A 20,742-nucleotide genomic window follows, 5' to 3' on the forward strand; every position below is an offset into this window, starting at 1 on the left:
ACATTTTAAAAAATTCAGAAATATAAGGAAATAATCACACTAATTTGCCAAAAAAGCGATCTTACTTTATTGCAACCATTGCTTGTATTAAAAAAATTAGTTAAAGCAAAAAAAAAAAAAAAAAAAAAATTTTAACACTACCCAACATGCATAAAACAAAATGTGTTTACTAAACGTAAATGTGGTATTTAAAACTATATCTCAAATTTAGAGAAACAGAGATTTCTAATCCTTCTAGCGATGTCTGTTCATAAATAAAATGACAAATAGCTGGCTGAAATAAATGTCTCTTCCCTCCCATACAAAATATCTTTTTCGCATTTTAAAAAGGACTCTCTTCTCAAGTCTCAACTTCGTCAAATATTTTATTATTCATTAGAAAAGGAGAGAATCAATCTTAAAAATACTTTATCTCAATTAGTTAACACGCCGCAAATTATCGAATTTACAGCGGTTAATCCCATCTACTGGTTGCAAATTGGAGAAATAGTAAGCTATTCAAATGCTTAGTACAAATTATAATTTTAATTTTCCATGCCATTTTCAAAAACTTTTAACAATTTTTTAAGTAAATCTATTTTAAAAATAAAACATTTTGAATTCTGAAACCAAAAGAAAATTTCCAAGAGATCCTCTGCACCCAAATTTATATTCTTCAGCTAAGATATCGAACATGGTGACCAATTTCGCGTAATTATGCTTGAAGAGAAATCTAACCTTTTCTTCTTTTGTACCTGAGTTAAGAGATTTACAAGGCGATCACCTGCCAGAGCACCGCTTTTATATCTTGTATTGGTAAGATTTTGAGTCGCTTATTTAACTCTTACCTTTATCACATAAAATGAATAAAAATTCAAACACTGTGTGGTATTCAAAAAAAGTAAAAGACAACTAAATTTTCCTAATCATGTGTGTGGCATCCGAAAGACAATTAATTACACGTTAAATACATTATCTTACACGAATCATGATATAATTTTCCCTGCCTGTGTTTTTTAAGGTGCTTTGAATAGTGAACCCCTGAAGAGTGTTTTGAAAAATTTCGGACGCTGGCCGGTGGTTGAAGGCGAGAAATGGAATTCTACCTCCTTCGACTGGCTTGAAACTCTCATTCAGTTACGCGAGTCTGGCTTCAGTCACAATACTCTTATGAGCTTGTCTGTTACGGAAGACCCTCAGGACTCCTTGGTTAATATCATAGAGGTGAGTGTACATGCTTTACGAAAATTATGTTTAATAACTGCAGCCAAACTTAGAAAAAACAAAACTCAATGAATCGCGGAAAAATTCGACGAAGTGTGGAGTGGTGTGTGTAAAGTTAAATGACAGAATTTTGAATATAATACCTCTCTTTGAGGATTTCACAATAGATATAATAAAAACAGAAGGATAATCATAATAATTTCTATTACTTCCAATAAGATTTTTATAAATATTGTGTAGTCTATGTCTTTTTGAGAGCATTCGCAGTATACCCTACGTGAAAGAATGCGTAGAGAATTCTCGCTATGTCTTGAAGAATGGATGCTACAGAAGAAGGATTCAATAACCTTTTTATTTGAACTAACGTAACAAGATGTACGCACTTAGTGCTCATAATTCCCCACTACGTGTGGCTAAAATAAATTGAACAGAACATAAAAATATATAATCGCAATAAATTAGAATGGCTAAAGGACTAGCTCCTTAGTTATCTAAACCACTAAATCGGCTGCACACGGCAAAGCCGAGCCTAAAATATCAATATAAGCTGAAGGGTGTCTAACACCAACTAAGAGTTATTTCAAACGCTGCATGGTTTGATACTGAAGGTTGTCCTTGAGGGTTTGGCTCCCTTTGGTGAATACTGGGAGACGGCTGATGTCAAACAAGTTTTCTTTGACTTTTAGGTGGATGAGTGGCCATCCACCTCTGCAGTTACCCAAACTTTGTAAAGCAAGAATTGTTCGTCTGGGTTGATCAAGGACTTATGCCTACTTGGATCCCCTCTAGGGGTTGAGCTTTGAACTGTGTAAGACAGACATTCGAGCAAGAAAGAACTGTGTGTCTCTTCCTCCTAGTACTCTGTATTATGAATAAACATCTATGCTATCAGCTTATCATTACAATATTACGTCTAAGTCTACAACATATATATAAATATATATATAATTTAACTCTAATTACGATCATGGATACACATTGTGATGTCTGTACGCCCATTTGTGGCAATTACAAGCTATACATACATTTTTGCTATAAAATTGTATTTGGAATTCTTTGGTATAAGGACGTATAAATTACAGGTTATTTAAAACTATTCACGATTTCGCTTCATAATATAAAAGTATTGTAGAATGTACTAAAAGTTTCTTTAATTTAAAATCCACGTATATCAGTGCATGACATTGCTTAAATACATATTTGAAGTCCGGTTTTATGAAAAATATGGTGGTTTGTTTTATGAAAGTAAGCAAAAAATGACCATATGAAATAATTAATTTTTCAAAATATTGATCCTGTATTTTGAATAAAAGTCCATTAACGAAAGAATTTCCATTTTTGTGTACCAACTTGTATAAAATATCATTTGATTTCTTTTACAAGTTGGGCGAGCCATCACTAGGAGTAGATTGTGAATTTTTGAAAATTGGATTAAATGACTCCAACACAGCAAATTACTTCAATAAGATGTTGACAGCTGCTAATTATTTGGGTGTAAATAGAAGTACTTCAGAACATGAACTACGGAAAGCTCTCGAGTTTGAAATCATGCTCGCCAATGTAAGTGCAAGATATTTTTTTTTTTAATTTTTGAGATGTTTATACTGTTCTTTTTTTGAATAAAGATTTGAAAAATGATTGAATTGTAGTTAACATTTTGTTTGCTATCTTTACTTGCTTAGTATATTTCTCATAATTATTTCCTTTTATACATATTATTTTATTTATATTTACAGTTGTTGGCATGTAATTATGAATTTTGAAGCTATCTATCTTTGCATGTGTGAACTGTGTGTATTTTAATAATAGTTCATGTAATGTAAAATGTAATGAAATCTGAAATTTTTCTGTCGCATAGCATGCAGAACAGTTTACAAAAGAAAGCAGAGCGATAACATAATAAGAAGCATTAAAAAAATTTTTAACAGCTATTTAAGGGCGTCTGTTCAAAATCTAGTTTTGTCTTCTGTTGATTTAGATATTAAATAAAAATGTATGTGAATCTCGAAATTTTTGTTCCGTTCATTTATTCAAAAGAAGCAAGAAAAATACTGCTCAATTAACCATTTTGAAATTAAAATTTTGCAGTTGTTTCTGGAAAGGATTCAAAAATCAAGTAAGATCCGGCTGTATGGAAATAAAAATTCTTTCCTTTATATAATGTGGTATAGTATTGTGTTCAGCCTATCCAGTTAGCACTGAATGTTTTGGATTTGATCAACATTCCCTTGAAGATAATGAGATTGATTCTTCACATTTCCTTCATCGAAAATAACTAAACATTCTATACATAATTTGAATGCGATTCTGATTTCCAGTTGTCGTCACTTGTATGATAATATATTAATTCATTCAGCAATTAACAACTAAAAATTGCATAGAAATATTAGGCATCGCTGGGTAACAGGTAGATGAACAGAAGAGTACTCATTCTCAGTGTAAAACAGTGTCCCTAAATTAATATGTGCCCTTAAATTAATTTCATGGATGTATTTCGATAGATCCCTTAGACAGGTTGCGATCTCATAAATATTTGAAATTTAATAGGATAGATAAAAAATAATTTAACGGAATTTAAATTTTCATGAACAATATATATTTATAAAATGTAAATATGCGATGGAAGAAAATGGATGTCCATCCGAAGTAACGATAATGTGGATAAAACTTTCTGAAAGTTAATGATATATATTATTGTCTTTAAAGCATTAATAAAAACTTGTTAAAATATTTGAATTAGAATATACTATTATTTATTTAATATTCGTGATACTAGATGTTTAATATTTTGAACGTATTTGTGATAAATTCATTTATTAAAAAAATGCGAAAGGTTTCAGATTTTACGGTCACCCAAGAGAATTTATTAAGCCTTTTAAGCTCTCGCTGAGCTCGCATTATACCAGTCTGCTGTTACACGCACATCTACTCACCCATTTTTTTTTTTTTTCTTTTTTAGCTTTATTATTAAGCATCATTTTCTTCGCCCTTACGCCATATAATTACGCCAATAGCATAACTACAAACGTTTGAAAAGAAGCATAGCAGCATGTGTTTAGAATTTCCGATGCAGGGTTTAGGTGTTGGCACACATTTTTCCGTTTTTTAAGTCTCTTCGCAGTTCAGTTTTCTTAATAAGATGGTTTTACAAAATCTTTGTCTTTTTGTTCTTACCGTTTTGGGTGTGTTTTCTTCCTTTATTAAATATTACGTTCTTGGCACTTACGTCCCATAAAATTCGATTCAACAGCAAAATCACAAAATATTTAAAAACAGCATAGCTTGAGAATTTCTGATAGACAGTCTCGCAAGGTGGAGATAATTTTTTCCCCGTACAGTGTTGCCACTGCTCGATTTTAAATCATTAAGTTTGCTAATTAAAAAGTAGTTAAAATTTTATAAAATGTGAAATACGTCATAACATAAATTCGAAATTCAAAGTTCGGGCTTACAGGTGCCTATATTCGCCTGGAGCACTACATTGTTCAAATTTTATTGGCTCTAGGTATCGTTGTTTTATCAAAATGCGAGAAACGGACATACATGCATGTAGAATCTTCATTATTTAATTTCTTTAAATATAATATAGGCCGATAATATTTCGTAGCAACAATCTGAAAAGTGCTTAGCCGTTTAACAGTGATTCAACGCAAAATGCCTTTTTGAGATTAATATCCCATTTGGGACCAACGCCCCTTTTAGGCTAATTATAAGTATAAATTTGAAAAAAAAAAAAAAAAAAAAAAAAACCTACAGTAAATTAAAACAAATAAATGAAAACCTTGTTTATTACGAAATTTCTGCATCACATCCTTTCTTTGCGTTGTTTCTTTGTCTTGTGTTTCTTTGTGCTACCTAAAAATATTTTCCAGAAGTAGTTTGTTTTGTTCCAGAATAACTTAATATTAGAAGAATTAACAATAGCCAATAGTGACACCTCCCCCCGAAAAATAAATAGAAACTCTGCCGCCACTTGTATTCCAACTACTGACGTTTCGTCTTTTAAGCTCTTAATATTTCATTATTTTGTTAACGAATACTTACAGGGTCACTTCTTGTTAACTCGCATCCTGAAGCACCCGCAGACCGTCATACGGTGGTTGCTTTGATGTAAATCGATGTCTTAGTGCGTCCGATGTATGTTCACTAGGATTTAAATTCAGTTAATTTCTAGTTTACTTCTTACCGTAGATTCATTTGCTTTCAAGATAGTTTGATACCAATATGACGCGGTTTAATCCAGAATGTTACACATCACAATGAAAGTTTCACCTGTTAGACCTGTAAATTACTTCATACTTGTATATGGATTAAGAATTTTGGCTCTATACTTTTTGGTGTCACAATTCTACCAGAAAAGCTGTGTGGGATTTTCGGGTTACGCAGAATTATGCCCACCCACATCGTTTTCTCAATACCTTCGTATGAATATTATTTGATGTTATTAAGAATATGACAAGTGTTTGCCTTTCCAGGATAAACCATATCTATGGTCACTTTTCGAAGAAAGCCCAGATATGTCATCAGAGAGTAATCGTTTTCTGCTCCAATGACGAAATCTCTTGTGTTATTATTTTAACCGCCTTGTTTCATAACCAGAACCAATAAGACACAAATCATTAGTCTTCTCGCATAGAAATCTGTATAATTAAGTTTATAAGACTTATTAGGCACAATTATATCAAGGTGCTCGAGATCTTGTAACCGTAACAAATTCTCTTGCAAATTGTGAGGCAGCCATTCGCCTGCTGCTATAGTAGACATAGTCGAAAATCCTGAAAAAATCTGTTGTTGGACATTTGCGGCAATGGCCTGAGCATCCATATATATTGCGCTAATTTCTAACTGTATAGACGATACTTGAACATATTTTTACATTTCTTTATGCATTCTTTTATCTGTTTCTTGTCTAACCTATAGCTTCATGACATAAAGCTATTTATCTCTGTTCAATTAAATTTTTTCTTAAACCCAAATTTCTATATCCTACATGATATTTTCATTCTTCACTTGTGTAATCTTTTCCGTCCGAATTTAAGCATCGATTGTTGCATTCCCATCAATATGTCAAAGAGTACGATTGCAGGAATTTTCATATTGTTGTATAACACCATAAAACTCTTTTTCATTATTATATAATGTTAAATGCATTGGCTTCTAAAAGTTAAACATGCGACTGTAAAATCAACAAAAATGGAAGAGCAAAGCTTCGATTAAAAAAGTGCTTATGAAGGAAGCTGATGTGTTTTGTGCATGAAAGAAACCAAGCATTATACACAAAAATCTAAACAATATTTAATATTCGTAAATTATATGACAACGTAATATGTGAGTCATTAACAAACTGACGTTTAAAGTTAAGAAAAAAACAAAACTTATATTAACAAAACATGTCATCACCCTGGATCTTCACACAAAATTTACAGCGACTTCCCATACTTTCAATGAGGTGATCAGACATCACAGATGCTACCAATAACCTTCCTCCGTTAAGAGTTTCCAAATGTATGAGATCGGCAGGAGGAGGTAAAAGTGTAAAGGCAGCACGTTGAAGGAATTTGAAAGATTTTCACTAAGATTGAGAGAAACGACAACCACACCATACAAGAAATACACTGCCCTCCAAATTTAAGGAACAGCAGGTTTTTTTTAAAGCTCACCATTACCAAAATATCAGTAATGTTTAAATTCACTGTTCATACGCATGACAGTAAAGAAGTTTAAGAAAATTACTACAAAAACAGTACTTACCACTTTTATTTTATAGAAATGAATACTTGTATAGGAGTGTGAGAAAAAATGTAAAAATTGTAATTTTTATTCACTAGTGTTGATCTTCAGTTGTTACTACAGTTTCGCGATCGATAACTAGGAGAAGCTATCAATGTCCAAGAGAAGTCGTTTGCCCGATTCGTTGAGGTGGTGGGCGTTCGGATGGATTAAAATGTGGATGTCACAAGATGATGCTGCTGGACCTCTCAATGTCTCTCGTAGTGTGGTACACCTACTATGGAATCGGTTTGAATCCGAGGATTCTGTGTCTAGAATACATGTTCCAGGCAGACCTAGAGTTAAAAAGCCTGCGGGAGACCGTTACTTAACTCTTTCGCCCCGAAGAAGGAGTAACATTACTGTGCCGCAGCTCATGGCAGATCAGTTAGTGGCAATAAGAACAATAATCTATAATCGCAGACATAATCATCAATAAATCAATAATAATCACAGACGCCGGCACAATACAGGTCTGTATGCAAAATGACCAGTTGTTTGTGTCCGCTCGACATGAGGACGAAGAGGTTTCCGTTTATGATGGGCAAGAGAACAAGTCTCCTGAACCAGTCAATAACGGACGTCTGTTCTCTTCACAAACAAGTCCAGGTTCACACAGGAGAGTAATTCAAATCATTAGCTGATCTTGAGCAAACAACTCAACAGATAAAACCAATCCTACATTTTGGAAAGACACAATTACAGTGGTGGTGGAATAATGGTTTGGGCTAGGATCTCTCTGTGTGATCCCACTGACCTGCTTGTGTTTCATGGAGGAACTTTGACCGATGTGAGATATCGAGACGAGATTCTTAATCAATATGTGCGCCCATATTTTGCTGCTATTAGTCCTCTATTTCTTCTGATGGGTGACAATGCGCACCGAGCTCGGGTTGCTGAAGAATATCTTGAGGGCCACGGTATGCAGCGGATGGAACAGCCAGCTCAATACGCAGGCCTGAATCCGATAGAGCATCTTTGGTACTGCCTTGGGAGACAATGCACTGCACTTTAAACTTGCTCCCCTGAACTATATGATTAGGTTGGACACAAAAAACTTAATAATCTGGGGTACAGTTCCTTCATGCGAAGGTTTCGGAGCACAATACTGGCAGATACTCTCTTCGCCAAATGATGCTTGCAGTCATGGATGTAATTGTTGTGGAGGTCATTCTTTGATTTCGCTTGGCTGCTATAGTAAATATACATATCTTCAAAAGTAGTGATCTTTGGTTGATAGAGAACAGATCTCTGAACAACTGCATGACGTATTTAGAATTATTTACACAGTCAAGAAATTCCCGAATAAACAATGTCAAAGAAAAAAATAGATACACGAATTATTCTGCTTCAGTGCGTCCGACAACACACCACTGTTTGCTACTTGGTTTCTATTAGCCACATGAGCACGAATATCTATCAAACGTTATCCTACGTTTGAATTCAGTCTGTCTAACGTCAGTAACATTATAAGCAATGATATGATTTTTTTCTTAATATTTCCAGCTAGTATGACTATAAACGAAATTATATTTATAGAATAAGTTGAGATGAAATAATAAAATGAAAAAATACTCTGAATATGTTATATAAAACAGGCAGAAAATACGTGAAAATAATAAGAACGAAATTTGGAATACTATAGGGATTGGGGATCAATGTTAATAAGAAAAGTCATAATAAGAAGTCTTAATAAGAAAAGTCAGTTCTTAGGGGATGTTCTTAAAAATTGTTTTAAATAAATATTTTAACCATAAATTCCAATCATGATTTCACTGTATAATTTATTCAAATTTCGTAGTTCTGCAAATGAATCATTTTGTATTTTTAAACTGATTAGAATCTCTTTCTGTAGTTCTGTTCACCACATGAACAAAGAGAAAACATGTATTATACAGTTGATGAGCTTATCAATGATATTCAGCCGCAGGTAAGTCATTGTATTTTTAAATTCGTTTATCATTTCATGAATCCATTTAGTAACTGTCTTCCAATTTTTAATCTTTAGTGGGAAAATAGCGACTTAATTTTGCAAAGCATGGATTTAAATGTAGTATTTTAAAATTGTTTTCTATTAAAATTTAAACTAACTGTAACTGTAACTGCATCTAGTATCTATATCTAGTTGTCTTTTGCTTATATAACTGGCTTAATTGTAAAGATAAAAATGGTTTATCAGACTTTTGATGTTTTTCATAATATTTCTTTTCCTGAAAATTATAAAAAATTCAAAAAGACTTAGGATGATGACCGACGATTAGAGTAATTTAATTTCTCCAATATAGGTGGTAATGCAAAGTTTGCGTCATGACAGAATAATACGACAGTTTTGAATTAAACTAGATGATTTCCAAACCGAATGCAATTACAACAATGCCATATTCGTTTCCGTAACCTAATCCTAAAATTCCGTAATTTATATTATCTTGTAAGTTTTCCTAACACGATATTTCGTTATTTATGACACTATTTTTATTAATCAGAAGATATCTAATGCTCAGATATATATTTAATTTATTCCAGTTATTAAATCTTCCTCCTCTTTCCTGTAGGCAGGACGCTTCTTTTAGTCCAAATGAATAAATAAATCATAAATCTTTGAATAATACGTAATAAATAATTAAGTCTTCGCATCAACATTTGAAGTAGTCCCGTATTGCGTAATTAGTATACTGTGTAATTAACAGTCACTCAGCCTGTTTATAAATTTAAATCTAAGTCATTAAACATATGCTTCGGCACTTAGAAATTCATCTAATGTGTTTGATATTATACTTATTGCCATAACATTTTGTGCACCAGGAAATAATTGTGAGATCGTAACGAAAACTTGGCATGAAGGTACGTGTCGGGTTGATATGCAAATGATTAGAAATGGAGCGTGACTGCGCATTGCGTAATGCGACTACAGGGCGTTGAACTTCGTTCTTCTTAGAGTATAAAACAGGTAAGTAGAGCTTGTTTGAGTGTACTCAAATCTTTTGCTAAGGAAACGCTGAGGTAGTCATGCCGTTACACCGCCCTCGAAGCCAATATCAGCAGCTGTCACAGTTCGACAGGGAAAGAATCATCGGGATAATGGAAGCTGGGTAGTCAGCTCCGAGCAGCTCGTCAGGTAGGCCGTTCTGATTTTACTGTGAGGAGGTGTTGGTACCAGTGGACAGAAGAGACGTCATTTACACGGCGACCAGGCTCAGAACGCTCTCGACAGACTAGTCGTAGAGAAAACCGTCACATCATAGACACTCACGCGTACAACCAACTGCCTTATTGCCCGCTATCCAGACACAGGCAGTAGTTTCATTACGGGCCCCTGTGTCATCCCGAACCATCGCAAGGCGCCTCGTTGAAGGATATCTGGTATCGCGGTGCCCATTACGTGTGCTGCCAATGACATCCATCCACCGACGCCTTCGTTTGGAGTGGAGCCGCGCACGACGCGATTGGACTTTAACGGAATGAAACCAGGTCGTCTTCAGCGACGAATCTAAATTCAATTTGACCAGTGATGACAATCGTGTTCGTGTGTGGAGGCCTCGTAGTGAACGCTTCAATCCTGCCTTTGCTTTACAGCGACACACCGTTCCCACAGTTGGTGTGATGGTATGGGGTGCCATTGCTTACGATACATGATCACCCTTAATATTGATCTATGGCACAATGACAGGCCAGCCGTACGTCCATGACATCCTTCAGCCACATGTGTTGCCATTCATTGCAATGCTCCCAGGAGCCTGTTGTCAACAAGACAATGCTCGGCCGCACATAGCACGGATCTCACAAGACAGCCTCCGCCATATTAACACCCATACCTGGCCTGCTCGATCCTCAGATTTGTCACCAATCGATCGTATCTGGAATCATTTGGGACGGCAAGTTGGACAACCTACGAGATTAGCCGAACCAGAGGCGCGTTTACAGCAACTGTGGATCGAGATGTCTGAGGACACCATAAGGAATTTGTGTGCCTCAATGCCCGCTCGTATCGCATCGTGCATTCGCGTTAGAGGTGGTCCAATAGAGTACTAGAACATCCATTTATGTTTTTCTACAATAAATGATTATTTTTTCTTTGATTTTCTAATCACTTACTTATATCAAAGTAGTACTTACATATGTAAAATTTCGTTTCATTCTGATAACTCTTTCTTGGTGCGCAAATTTTTATGAGTGTACAATAAACAAATCTGCAAACATACAATTATGTTGTTTAAAAGCAGATAAACTGGAATGATGTATATCTTCTGTACTTATTCACACATATAATTAAAAACTGTTACTATTTATATTTAATACTCAAGTAAATCTCCGTTTAAAATTCTTTAAAATCTACAGTTGAATTAAGTTTTAATATCGTAGCATGAAACTATCGCGGAACTTAGAATTAACACATTTGTCCAACTCGTTTTCTACTTATTTAAGTAGAAAAGATAGTTAACTTATTTTAAACGATACTAATAATTTCTGCATTCCTTCTAATATGCATTCAAATTTCATTCAGATTTCAGATTTGCAAGAAAATCTAACAATAAGCTTAATTTTGCTTTTTAGGTTTTTTGTTAAAACATTTCCTCTGTATGAATAAAAGAGTGAAAAATATCTCTTACTTTTCAATAGATTGACTGGCTTAAGCTCTTCAATGGACTACTAAATGATCAAATCTTTGAAAATGAAACTGTGATTGTTAAGAATGTTGATTTCGTGAGGAAGTTTGCGGATTTCATCACAAAAGCCGAAAAGAGGTAAGAAAATTCTGTGAGGATTATATTTTGTAAGGATTACTAGTGTCTATTTCAAAATCGATTTATGTTAATGTGTGAAATAGACTGCTAGAAAAGACTAGCTCTAGTTGTATTGAAGTTGTTTTACCTTTCTTCAGAACGGTGGCTAATTACATGATGTGGAGAGTTGTTAAGGAATCTTTGCCGTTATTGTCATCGGCATGGACAAATTTGCAAGACAATCCACAGCGCACTCGTTGGAAATACTGCTTTTCTACCGTTAACAAAAACCTTGGAATCGCTCTCGCCTCTTACTACCTACAAAATTATTTTGATGAGGAAAGCCAGGCCAAAGTAAGTGCTAGACATATTTTTCCATATGTGGGTGAACAAAATATGAGCATTATTACTGTCAGCTTGGACAAGTACGTACTAATTCAGTAATTAGTTCTTATCCCTTACTGATTAATTTATTGCTTGCTGAAATCATAATACAATTCTACTGTCACACTCAAAGTTATGATACACCATCAGAAAACTGCAAACTTGAACTCCAACGTAAAAGACACACCTGAAATAATTACTAAACCAGTCAAGCTGCATTCTAAGTATTACACAATACTACCATGTTTATGTGCACGCAAGTAAAACTTTTTAAGTTGTTACGAATACTAAATTAATTAATATTGTTGCGTGCATACGGGTTTGTAGTAAACTGAATGCACATGTCCGATGAAAAGTGAATAAAATTTATTCTTATCACAACAAATGAAAACAAAATGCTTAAATTTCCTTAGATATATTCGCACAATAACCCGATTTCTCACAGTAGTTATCTTTTAAACTACTAAAACGTTATACAGAATTTAATTCGAAACAGAGAAACGCAGAGAAAGCTAAGCTAATCTCGCCGCGAATTCGCTACAGTAAACAACAACAGTTTTCTAAACAACTGAAATGAGATGTTTTCTCTGGTTTTTATAGTTTTTTAAATCGGCCGCATGAGATTGTTCTAGCAGTTTCTCGAAAGCAAAAAGAGTAGAATTACGGTTACGGCTAGTCAATTAACATTTATTCTAATTAAATATAAATTAAAAGAGATATTTATTTATTAAATATTAAATGCACGTACTCTCATATTTTTAATTTTCTGGCTTAGCTTTCTCTTAATATTCGTCACGCGCTGCACTGCGCAGGGAATAAAAACAGTTCATGATTCTACTAACATTAGTTAATTAAATGCCAAATCCGTAACACTGCCCACTTCCCAAGTACTGTACGTCACGGGCAGGAAGCCAAACTTACAACTAAGGTATCCATGCAATAACAAACATTACATTACAATAACCAATAACATAAACAATAACTGCAATAGTAACTTAAAGCAAATCAAATACTAAATACAAATCAAATACTATCAAATACTAAATACAAAAAAGATCATGGTCTTACTACGTACTATGGCCATAGTGATAAGCTAACCATGTCGTAATGAACGACTTTAGGTTTAGAGTTCGATGATTACGGATCCGAACCACGACGTCGTTCAGCCTGTTTAGGACTGTGTACGGACCATCCCACAGACTGTGTGTACGGACCCCATGTGTACAGACTTTTACGCCACCGTGAGAGTTCGCGACGTAAGATTTTAACCGAATGGGATTGTACTGTAGTTTCGGACAGAATCCTTTCCTTCGAGTCGGATCCCACAACCACACCATGTCTTCTTCCCTGAATCGATGTTCAGTAGCTTCTCGTGTCGTATCGGGTCTTCAGCTTCTCCGTCGCCAAATTGACTCGTTCTCGTGCAAATTTGTGCATCACTCCAAACCGGACCTGGAGATCCTGAATATATTCCTCAGGCGATGAAGGTGCATCTGGAGGGCGACGGAACAAAAGATCACAAGGCAGATGAAGGTCTTGACCGAAGAGCATCTAAGAAGGGGAATAGCCGGTAGTCTCGAGGACAGCACTGCGGAAAGCCAGTAAAAACATTCGCAACTTCTGGTTCTAGTCCTGTTGGTTTCTGGAAATCACTAATGAGAGGTTATTAAGGATGGTTCAATTAAACCTCTCTACCATGCCGTCTGACTGGGGATGTAAAGGCGTCGTTTGGGTTTTGTCAATACCTAGTAGCTTGAAGAGTTCTTTGATTACAGCCGAGATAAAATACCCTCCCTGATCGGAATGTGGAATAGGATACGCTTCAGACCACTTGGTGAAGTAATCAGTGACAACGAGGATGTATTTGTTGCCATCAGCAGTTCGTGGCAGAAGTCCCAAGATGTCAAAGACGATACGTTCAAAAGATGCTCCTACATTGTAACGTTGCAACTTCCCTCGACTTCGTTTCTTCGGTTTCTTTCCGACCTCCACAGGCTTCGCAAGATCGGCACCATTTTTTTTCACGTCTTCATTTGCATTACTCCAGTAGAAGCGTTCGCCAACTTTCTGCAAGGTCTTCATTATTCCGAAGTCACCTCCTGTAGGGCTGTTATGTAGTTCTTTAAGGACATCGAGAATCCGAGATCTTTAAAGTAGCACCTGCCATTGGAATGTCTTTCCATCATCCGATTCAAATTTTCTGTACAAAACGCAGTTTCGAATAAGTAGTGAATCCCAGAGTACCCAATATTGTTTTGTTGTAGGACTAGAGCTCGAAATGTCCTGCGAGGTAGGTTTTCTGTTTGATGACTCCATTAAATCAATTATAGGTTGAATGTCTCGGTCTTGTAGCTGGTCTTTTCTGTCTCTTCTGACTTCAACAGCACTCCACGGGTCTCGATCAGCCAATGTTGATGCAATTTGTCTTGCGACAGGACTCAGCAGCTCGTATTTTGCTTCCACCTTGGAGCAATATCGGCAGCTTTCTGGACAAGGTCTTCTAGACAGGGCGTCGGCGTTTCTGTGGAATGATCCCTTCCAATGACGGATAGTGATGTCATATTCCTGGAGTCTCTCTGTATCCACCTGACTATTTGACCGTCAGGATTCTTGAAATTTGAAAGCCAGGCCAATTATGCATGATCCGTGCGGAGGAGGCATTTTCTGCCGCATAGATAATGATGGAAATATTCTACGGCTTTGACTATGGCGAGCAACTCTTTCCTGGTGACACAGTAGTTTTGTCTCTATTTTAGACAGGCGTTTGTTACAGTAAACCACTACATATTCTCGGCTGTCTATTTCTTGGGACAAAACAGCAACGACACTTTCATTGCTCGCGTCCGAGTCAAGAATAAATAGTCTATCGAGCTGAGGATACGTCAGGATTGGAGCCGATGTTAAAGCTTCCTTGAGGTTCTTAAATGCATCCTCACATATCTTTGTCCACAAGAACTTTTGCTTGCTCTCTGTCAGCTTGTGAAGGGCGTCTTGCGATGGAAAAAAAGTCCTTCAGCAGGTGCAAAGCCCTAGGAAGCTTCTCAGCTGTTGGACATTTATAATGGTCCATTAATATGTCCTATTATGAAAAGTCTATTACTACCGCCTCTCCCTGCAGAAATCTGAAGCGCTTTAAACTGGGGCTTTTCATTATTTGGAAACCTACGCCCCCCAAGATGGCCACTAATTAGTTTCCTTACTGCTTCCTAGGAGTGGTGTTAACACCCGTGCCCTGGGGTGTTCTGTAGTTTCATCGTATGTGTCTTTCAGCTGTACAGTTAAAACATTTTAAAGTTAGTTTCTTGTCATTAATATTCCGTCTCAATGCATTGAGTTGTCGGGTTAAATCATCCAGACGAGCAGCCCTTTGATCTTCTGGCTTTTGGACTAGAGCAGCTCTGAATTGGGTAGCGGTCTCTACGAGTGGCTTGATGGGCTGTCTCAAATTTCATGGCGTACACTAGTGCGCTTTTCACGTCCTTGACATCTGCCTTTCACAGATCTTTCTGTATTTCAGAATCCCTGATGCTGTCGATAAAGCATTGCGGGGAGAGTGTTTCTCTTGTTTCTGTCGGGCACTCCGAAAAGGCGAGATAGGACAGCCTTTCAACATCCGTGGTTAGCTCCTGGAGTATTTCCGTGGGCTTCTGTTGACAGGATTTTAATTGAAGCCTGCTGTAATGTTTTACACATTTCTCACCAAAGCGCAGTTCCAACGCGCCGGATAAATCTTCGAAATCTAGCCTTTGGTTTTCCGGAAGAGTCTGAAGGATATCCGCAGCGTCTGCTCTTAAAGAAGCGGCGAGAAGACAAGCCTTAGCTTGGAAATCCTATCCATTCATAACCGCAACTATAGAAAATTGTGTCTTATATACTTGCCCCGAGATCTTCCCATCAGACGTGGATAGCTTCAGAGACGGATGAGCAGGCATCGGTAAATATTTAAAACCATCCGAATTGATCCCTGCCGTCGCTACGAATTTCTTTAAGGTATCAACTTCTTTGGCAACCGCAGAACCCTGTCATCAATTTGTTGTTCGATTTGCCGTTGAACGGAACAAACTCTTCCTTAGATTTCTTTTTTCACAGAAGAAATTCTGTAACCTATTTGTTGTTCCACGGCCGAAACTTTGTCTTCCATTTGCTCTTTCACAGAAGAAACTTTTTCTTCAAATTGTCGAACTTTATTTTCCACCGCGTCTCTTCTGCCTTCCATAGCCTCAAATAAGTTTTCTATTATGCAAGTAATTTCTCTTTTTATTTCCTTTTGGCCCATTTTCATTTCATCTTAACAGCTTCCATCTTTTCTTTAATCGATCTCTGTTTCGATTTCATTTCTTCTTTAAACGAGGCAAAGGCTGATATCAGTTGCCTTAATTGTTTTTCCATCGTTCTTGTTATTGGCATTCAAACCCCACTCCTAACACCAAAAAGTGTTGCTAGCGTACGTGGGTTGCGTGCAATAAATTGAATGCACAAGTCCGATGAAAAGTGAATAAAATTTATTATCACAACAAATGAAAGAACAATGCTTAAATTTCCTTGGATATATTCGTACAATATTCCGATTTCTCACAGTAGTTATCTTTTAAACTACTAAAACGTTTAACAGAACTTAATTCAAAACGGAGAAATGTAGAGAAAACTAAGCCAATCGCGCCGCGAATTCGCTACAGTGAACAACTGAAGAGATGTTCTCTCTCTGGCTTTTATAGCCTTTTAAATCGGCCGCACGAGATTGTTCTAGCAATATCTCGAAAGCAAAAAGAGTAGAATTACGGTTACGGCTAGTCAATTAACATTTATTCGAATTAAATATAAATTAAAAGAGATATTTATTTATTAAATTTTAAACGCACGTGTTCTTGTATGCTTAATTTTCCGGCTGAGCTTTCTCTTAATATTCATTTCGCGCTGCACTGCACGGCAAATAAAACAATTTAATTTATAATTCTACAAACATTAGCTATTTAAATGCTAAATCCGTAATAGAATATTTAAAATAATCTGACTTCGCATCACGTAATCAAGTACTTTCTCATCACGAACGGATTCACGAATTCACGAACGGATTCACGATTCATTCATAGAATATTTAAAATAATCTGACTTCGCATCACGTATCAAGTACTTTCTCATCACGAACGGATTCACGCGTATTCCTTATTCACCTTTTTAATACGCATGTATTCATATCACGCAAAGAAGTTCGATTATGTATTGTTACGATTTTTCCATATATGGAAATAATTTGAAGGAAATTATGATGCATAAAATTATAGTATCTCTTGTATAACGTAACATGAAAGGCTTCAAGAGAAAAAACAGGTAATGTAAGTTTTTTCCATTTTAAATTTTTCTTTTCTCATTTCTTTATGTTACAGACATGACTTTCGCTATTTTTTTTCTTCTCACCTTTCAATGAATTACATTCACTAATTTTCGCCACTTATTTTTTGTTATTAGAGAAGATAAATTTTATTTTTACGTTTCTTTTCTTTCCACATTTTAAGATTTACAAAAGTTATTTTTTTCTTTTAAATATTTTTTTGTTACTTTAGAAAACGTTTTTTACGTTTAACTTTTTTATTTTACAAAAGTAATTTTCATTTTTACAATTTAATTTTTTTCTTTTCTCTTTTTATTTTTAAACAAAGAGGATTTTAACATTTTCTTTTACTTATTTTATAAAAATAAAAATTATTTTCCAAAGTTAAAATTTTTTAACTTCTTTTATTTACACAAATGCAAATATTTATTTCTGTTCGTTTCTTACTCTTTTTTACTTAAAAAATAAATTTTAATTTTTCTTTTTGTTTTTACAAAAGTAAATTTTTTATACTTTAAAAAAAATTTTTGTCACAATTTGTTTTTACATTTAATTTTTTACCTTGTTTGAAATACCTTCTGATGTCACATTCCCATTTCTCAAAAAATAAACTTACAAATATTTCTCTGTCTACGAAATTTAAACAAGAATTTACATGTTACCTATAAGTCTTCCTAGATACCCTATAAGCCTTCGTACCATTCACCCTATAAGCCTTCATAGATAATACTTTCCGTAACTTTGAACCAACACATGTTCATTATGTACAATTTAGTTGGAATATTACATTTTCCTATTTTTATTACTACTGCTATTACTAAACCGGAGATACTCAGAACTGTTGAACTCTTTTATATTGTACTAATTAAAGCAAAGGAAATATGCCTACAATCTCATGAAACTCGAAGTGGTCATCTGACCTTCGCTCTAACGTAGAATCGTATATTCTGTTCTAATTAATTAGAAATTTTTTTCTATTCTAATTATTTTTGGAATACTGACGTAGAATTTACAATTCTACTAAAACTTTTGTAAGGGCGAAGATCAGATGTTCGCTTATAATTTCAGGAGTTTGCCCATATATTTCCTTTGCTTGAATCACCGTTTAGGGAGAATTTGAATATAATTAGCTCTGTATTATTACCTTTCAGATTTCGCAGAATAATTGTCCTTCGCTATTTTTGTACCTATAAGTTTACGTCTTATATGCTATGTCATTCAAAATAAGCGTCGAATTTGACTCATCTTCCTATATAATCTTGCTTTCCTGAGTCTTTTGAGAAGAACATTTTTTACTTCAAAAATTGCTTCATGGGTGCATATCCTCCAATTCCACTCATCATCTAATTGCTACTAGTAAAATTACAACTACTTGAAAGAGTTGGAAAACTTAAGTTAATATGTATGTTAAATAATGAGACTAATAACGTAATTAACTAGTACTTGGAATAATAAAATTTTGTTTCATTCATTTGAATAAAATAAATAAAAAAATGAAAAAAATTCTGAAAGCTTTCAGGTTTTATATTACACCCAAAAGTGCGTTTTTTAACTTTTTGTGTGTTTCCTTTCTTTATTAACTATCACGTTCTTCGCAATTAAATCACATAAAATTCAGTTCAACAGCAACATAACAAAATATTTAAAAACAGCAAATCTTTAGAATTTCCTATACGCAGTTTCGCTCGCTGAAGATAAGAATGTTTTTTTTTTTTTTTCTAGTCTTGCCATTGCTCACTTTGAAATCGTTGAGTTTGTTAATCAAAAATTCGTTAAAGGTTTACAAAATATGAAATAGATAATAAAACAAATTCAAAATTCGTGCTTCCAAGTTCCCATGCTCGGTTGGAGGACTACGTCATTCAAAACTGGATGGTTCTATGTATCGTTGTTTTTCCACAATGCGAGAAACATTCATGCAGATTCTTCATTATTTAATTTCTTTATATATGATACATGACGATATTGTTTGGTGGCAACACTTTCCAAAGTGAATCAACGCAGAATGTGAAAAGACTCAAAATGTCGTTTATAGACTAATAGCTCTTTTCGGGGTCTAACGCCCCTTTGGGATAAAAAAGAAATCTCGAGCATTAAATATCCATGCTTGAAGATGCAGGTGATGTTAATATTAATGAAACGCTTTGAAAGCGTTGAATTTGTTAATCAAAATTTCGTTAAAGGTTTACAAAATATGAAATAGATAATATTGCAAATTCCAAATTTGGGCTTCCAGATGCCCATATTCAACTAGAGGACTACGTTATTCAAATTTTGATGTCTCTGGTACCGCTGCTTTTCGACAATGCCAGAAATATACACACATTAATGCAGTTTCTTCATTATCTAATTTCTTTAACAAAAATGCAGGGCTCTAATATTTGGTGGGAGCAATTTGAAAAAAGAAACGTCGTTTATAGTGAACCAACGCAGAATGCCAAAAACGAAATTAATTTGCCCTTCTGAGCAAATTGCCCTTTTGGGCTAAAAATACAAACGCTTTATCAAATCCCACCATTCATTTGTGGAGACATTCTACCATTTGCAATGTTTCAAGAATGCAGTTTTTTAATTCGTCCTGAACACCATGGGTTTTTAAGACTTTTAATCATATATTCCTTAGACTGTATTTTTTAACTCAACTCGACAATCTCTTGATATCAAAAATAATTTCTGACGTTTATTAAGTTATGCAAGCTGCTATTATTAGGTATTTGGATTCTTATGTTAATTCGCTTTGTTATTATTAAATTAATATTAACTGCAAGTTGAAGTAAATGGCTTTGTGTTCTTCGAAAGCGTTGTAAATTTAAAAAGTCATTTATTTACAACGTTAAAATTTACTTGTGGTATAATAAATAGCGTCATTTTCTTTTTATTATAGGTAAAAATTACGTTTAATTAAATGCATCAGCACTGCATTATTGGTTTATTTAATTAACACCTCAAAGGTAACCTTTTACGCTACGTTATTGTTTTCAGTAAGAGGATATATGTTGTGTAACGAAATTAAGTTAATTAGTTAATCAATGCCTTATCAAAAATTAATTTATTTGTATTCCAAATTATAAAATTATTAACATTTCAGAGAAATATTTTTTGTAAGCCTTGTGCATAAACGATCCATATAATAAATGCATAGCTATATGCTTGAATAATTAAATCTTTACTTCATTAAGTGCACAGTGTTAAAGCAGTAAGCTAATCGTAACTGTTTAATTTAATATGATTTATACGTTTAGCTCGAATCAAAATAAGAAAATTAGATAACTGTTTTATTAAATTTTTAATTTTTTTTTTATTTTCAAGTATATTTTGAAATTTTAACCATAAACT

At 34.5% G+C, this 20,742-nt stretch overlaps 1 protein-coding gene across 1 annotated transcript in view; it reads left to right on the top strand.

Moving 5' to 3' along the window:
* Positions 1 to 20,742, top strand: part of LOC118195643 (neprilysin-2-like) — an 82,394-nt gene that overhangs the window by 23,076 nt on the left and 38,576 nt on the right. Inside the window, exons 6-10 of the mRNA XM_085823062.1 lie at positions 1,001 to 1,203; positions 2,587 to 2,763; positions 8,828 to 8,902; positions 11,590 to 11,714; positions 11,852 to 12,047. Coding sequence (XP_085679188.1) covers positions 1,001 to 1,203; positions 2,587 to 2,763; positions 8,828 to 8,902; positions 11,590 to 11,714; positions 11,852 to 12,047 — 776 coding nt within the window. The remainder of the gene's footprint in view (positions 1 to 1,000; positions 1,204 to 2,586; positions 2,764 to 8,827; positions 8,903 to 11,589; positions 11,715 to 11,851; positions 12,048 to 20,742) is intronic.

Source organism: Stegodyphus dumicola, chromosome 8 (genome assembly GCF_044657685.1).
Source record: "Stegodyphus dumicola isolate Sdum_Otavi_A_Nest chromosome 8, ASM4465768v1".
Classification (NCBI taxonomy): Eukaryota; Metazoa; Arthropoda; class Arachnida; order Araneae; family Eresidae; genus Stegodyphus; species Stegodyphus dumicola.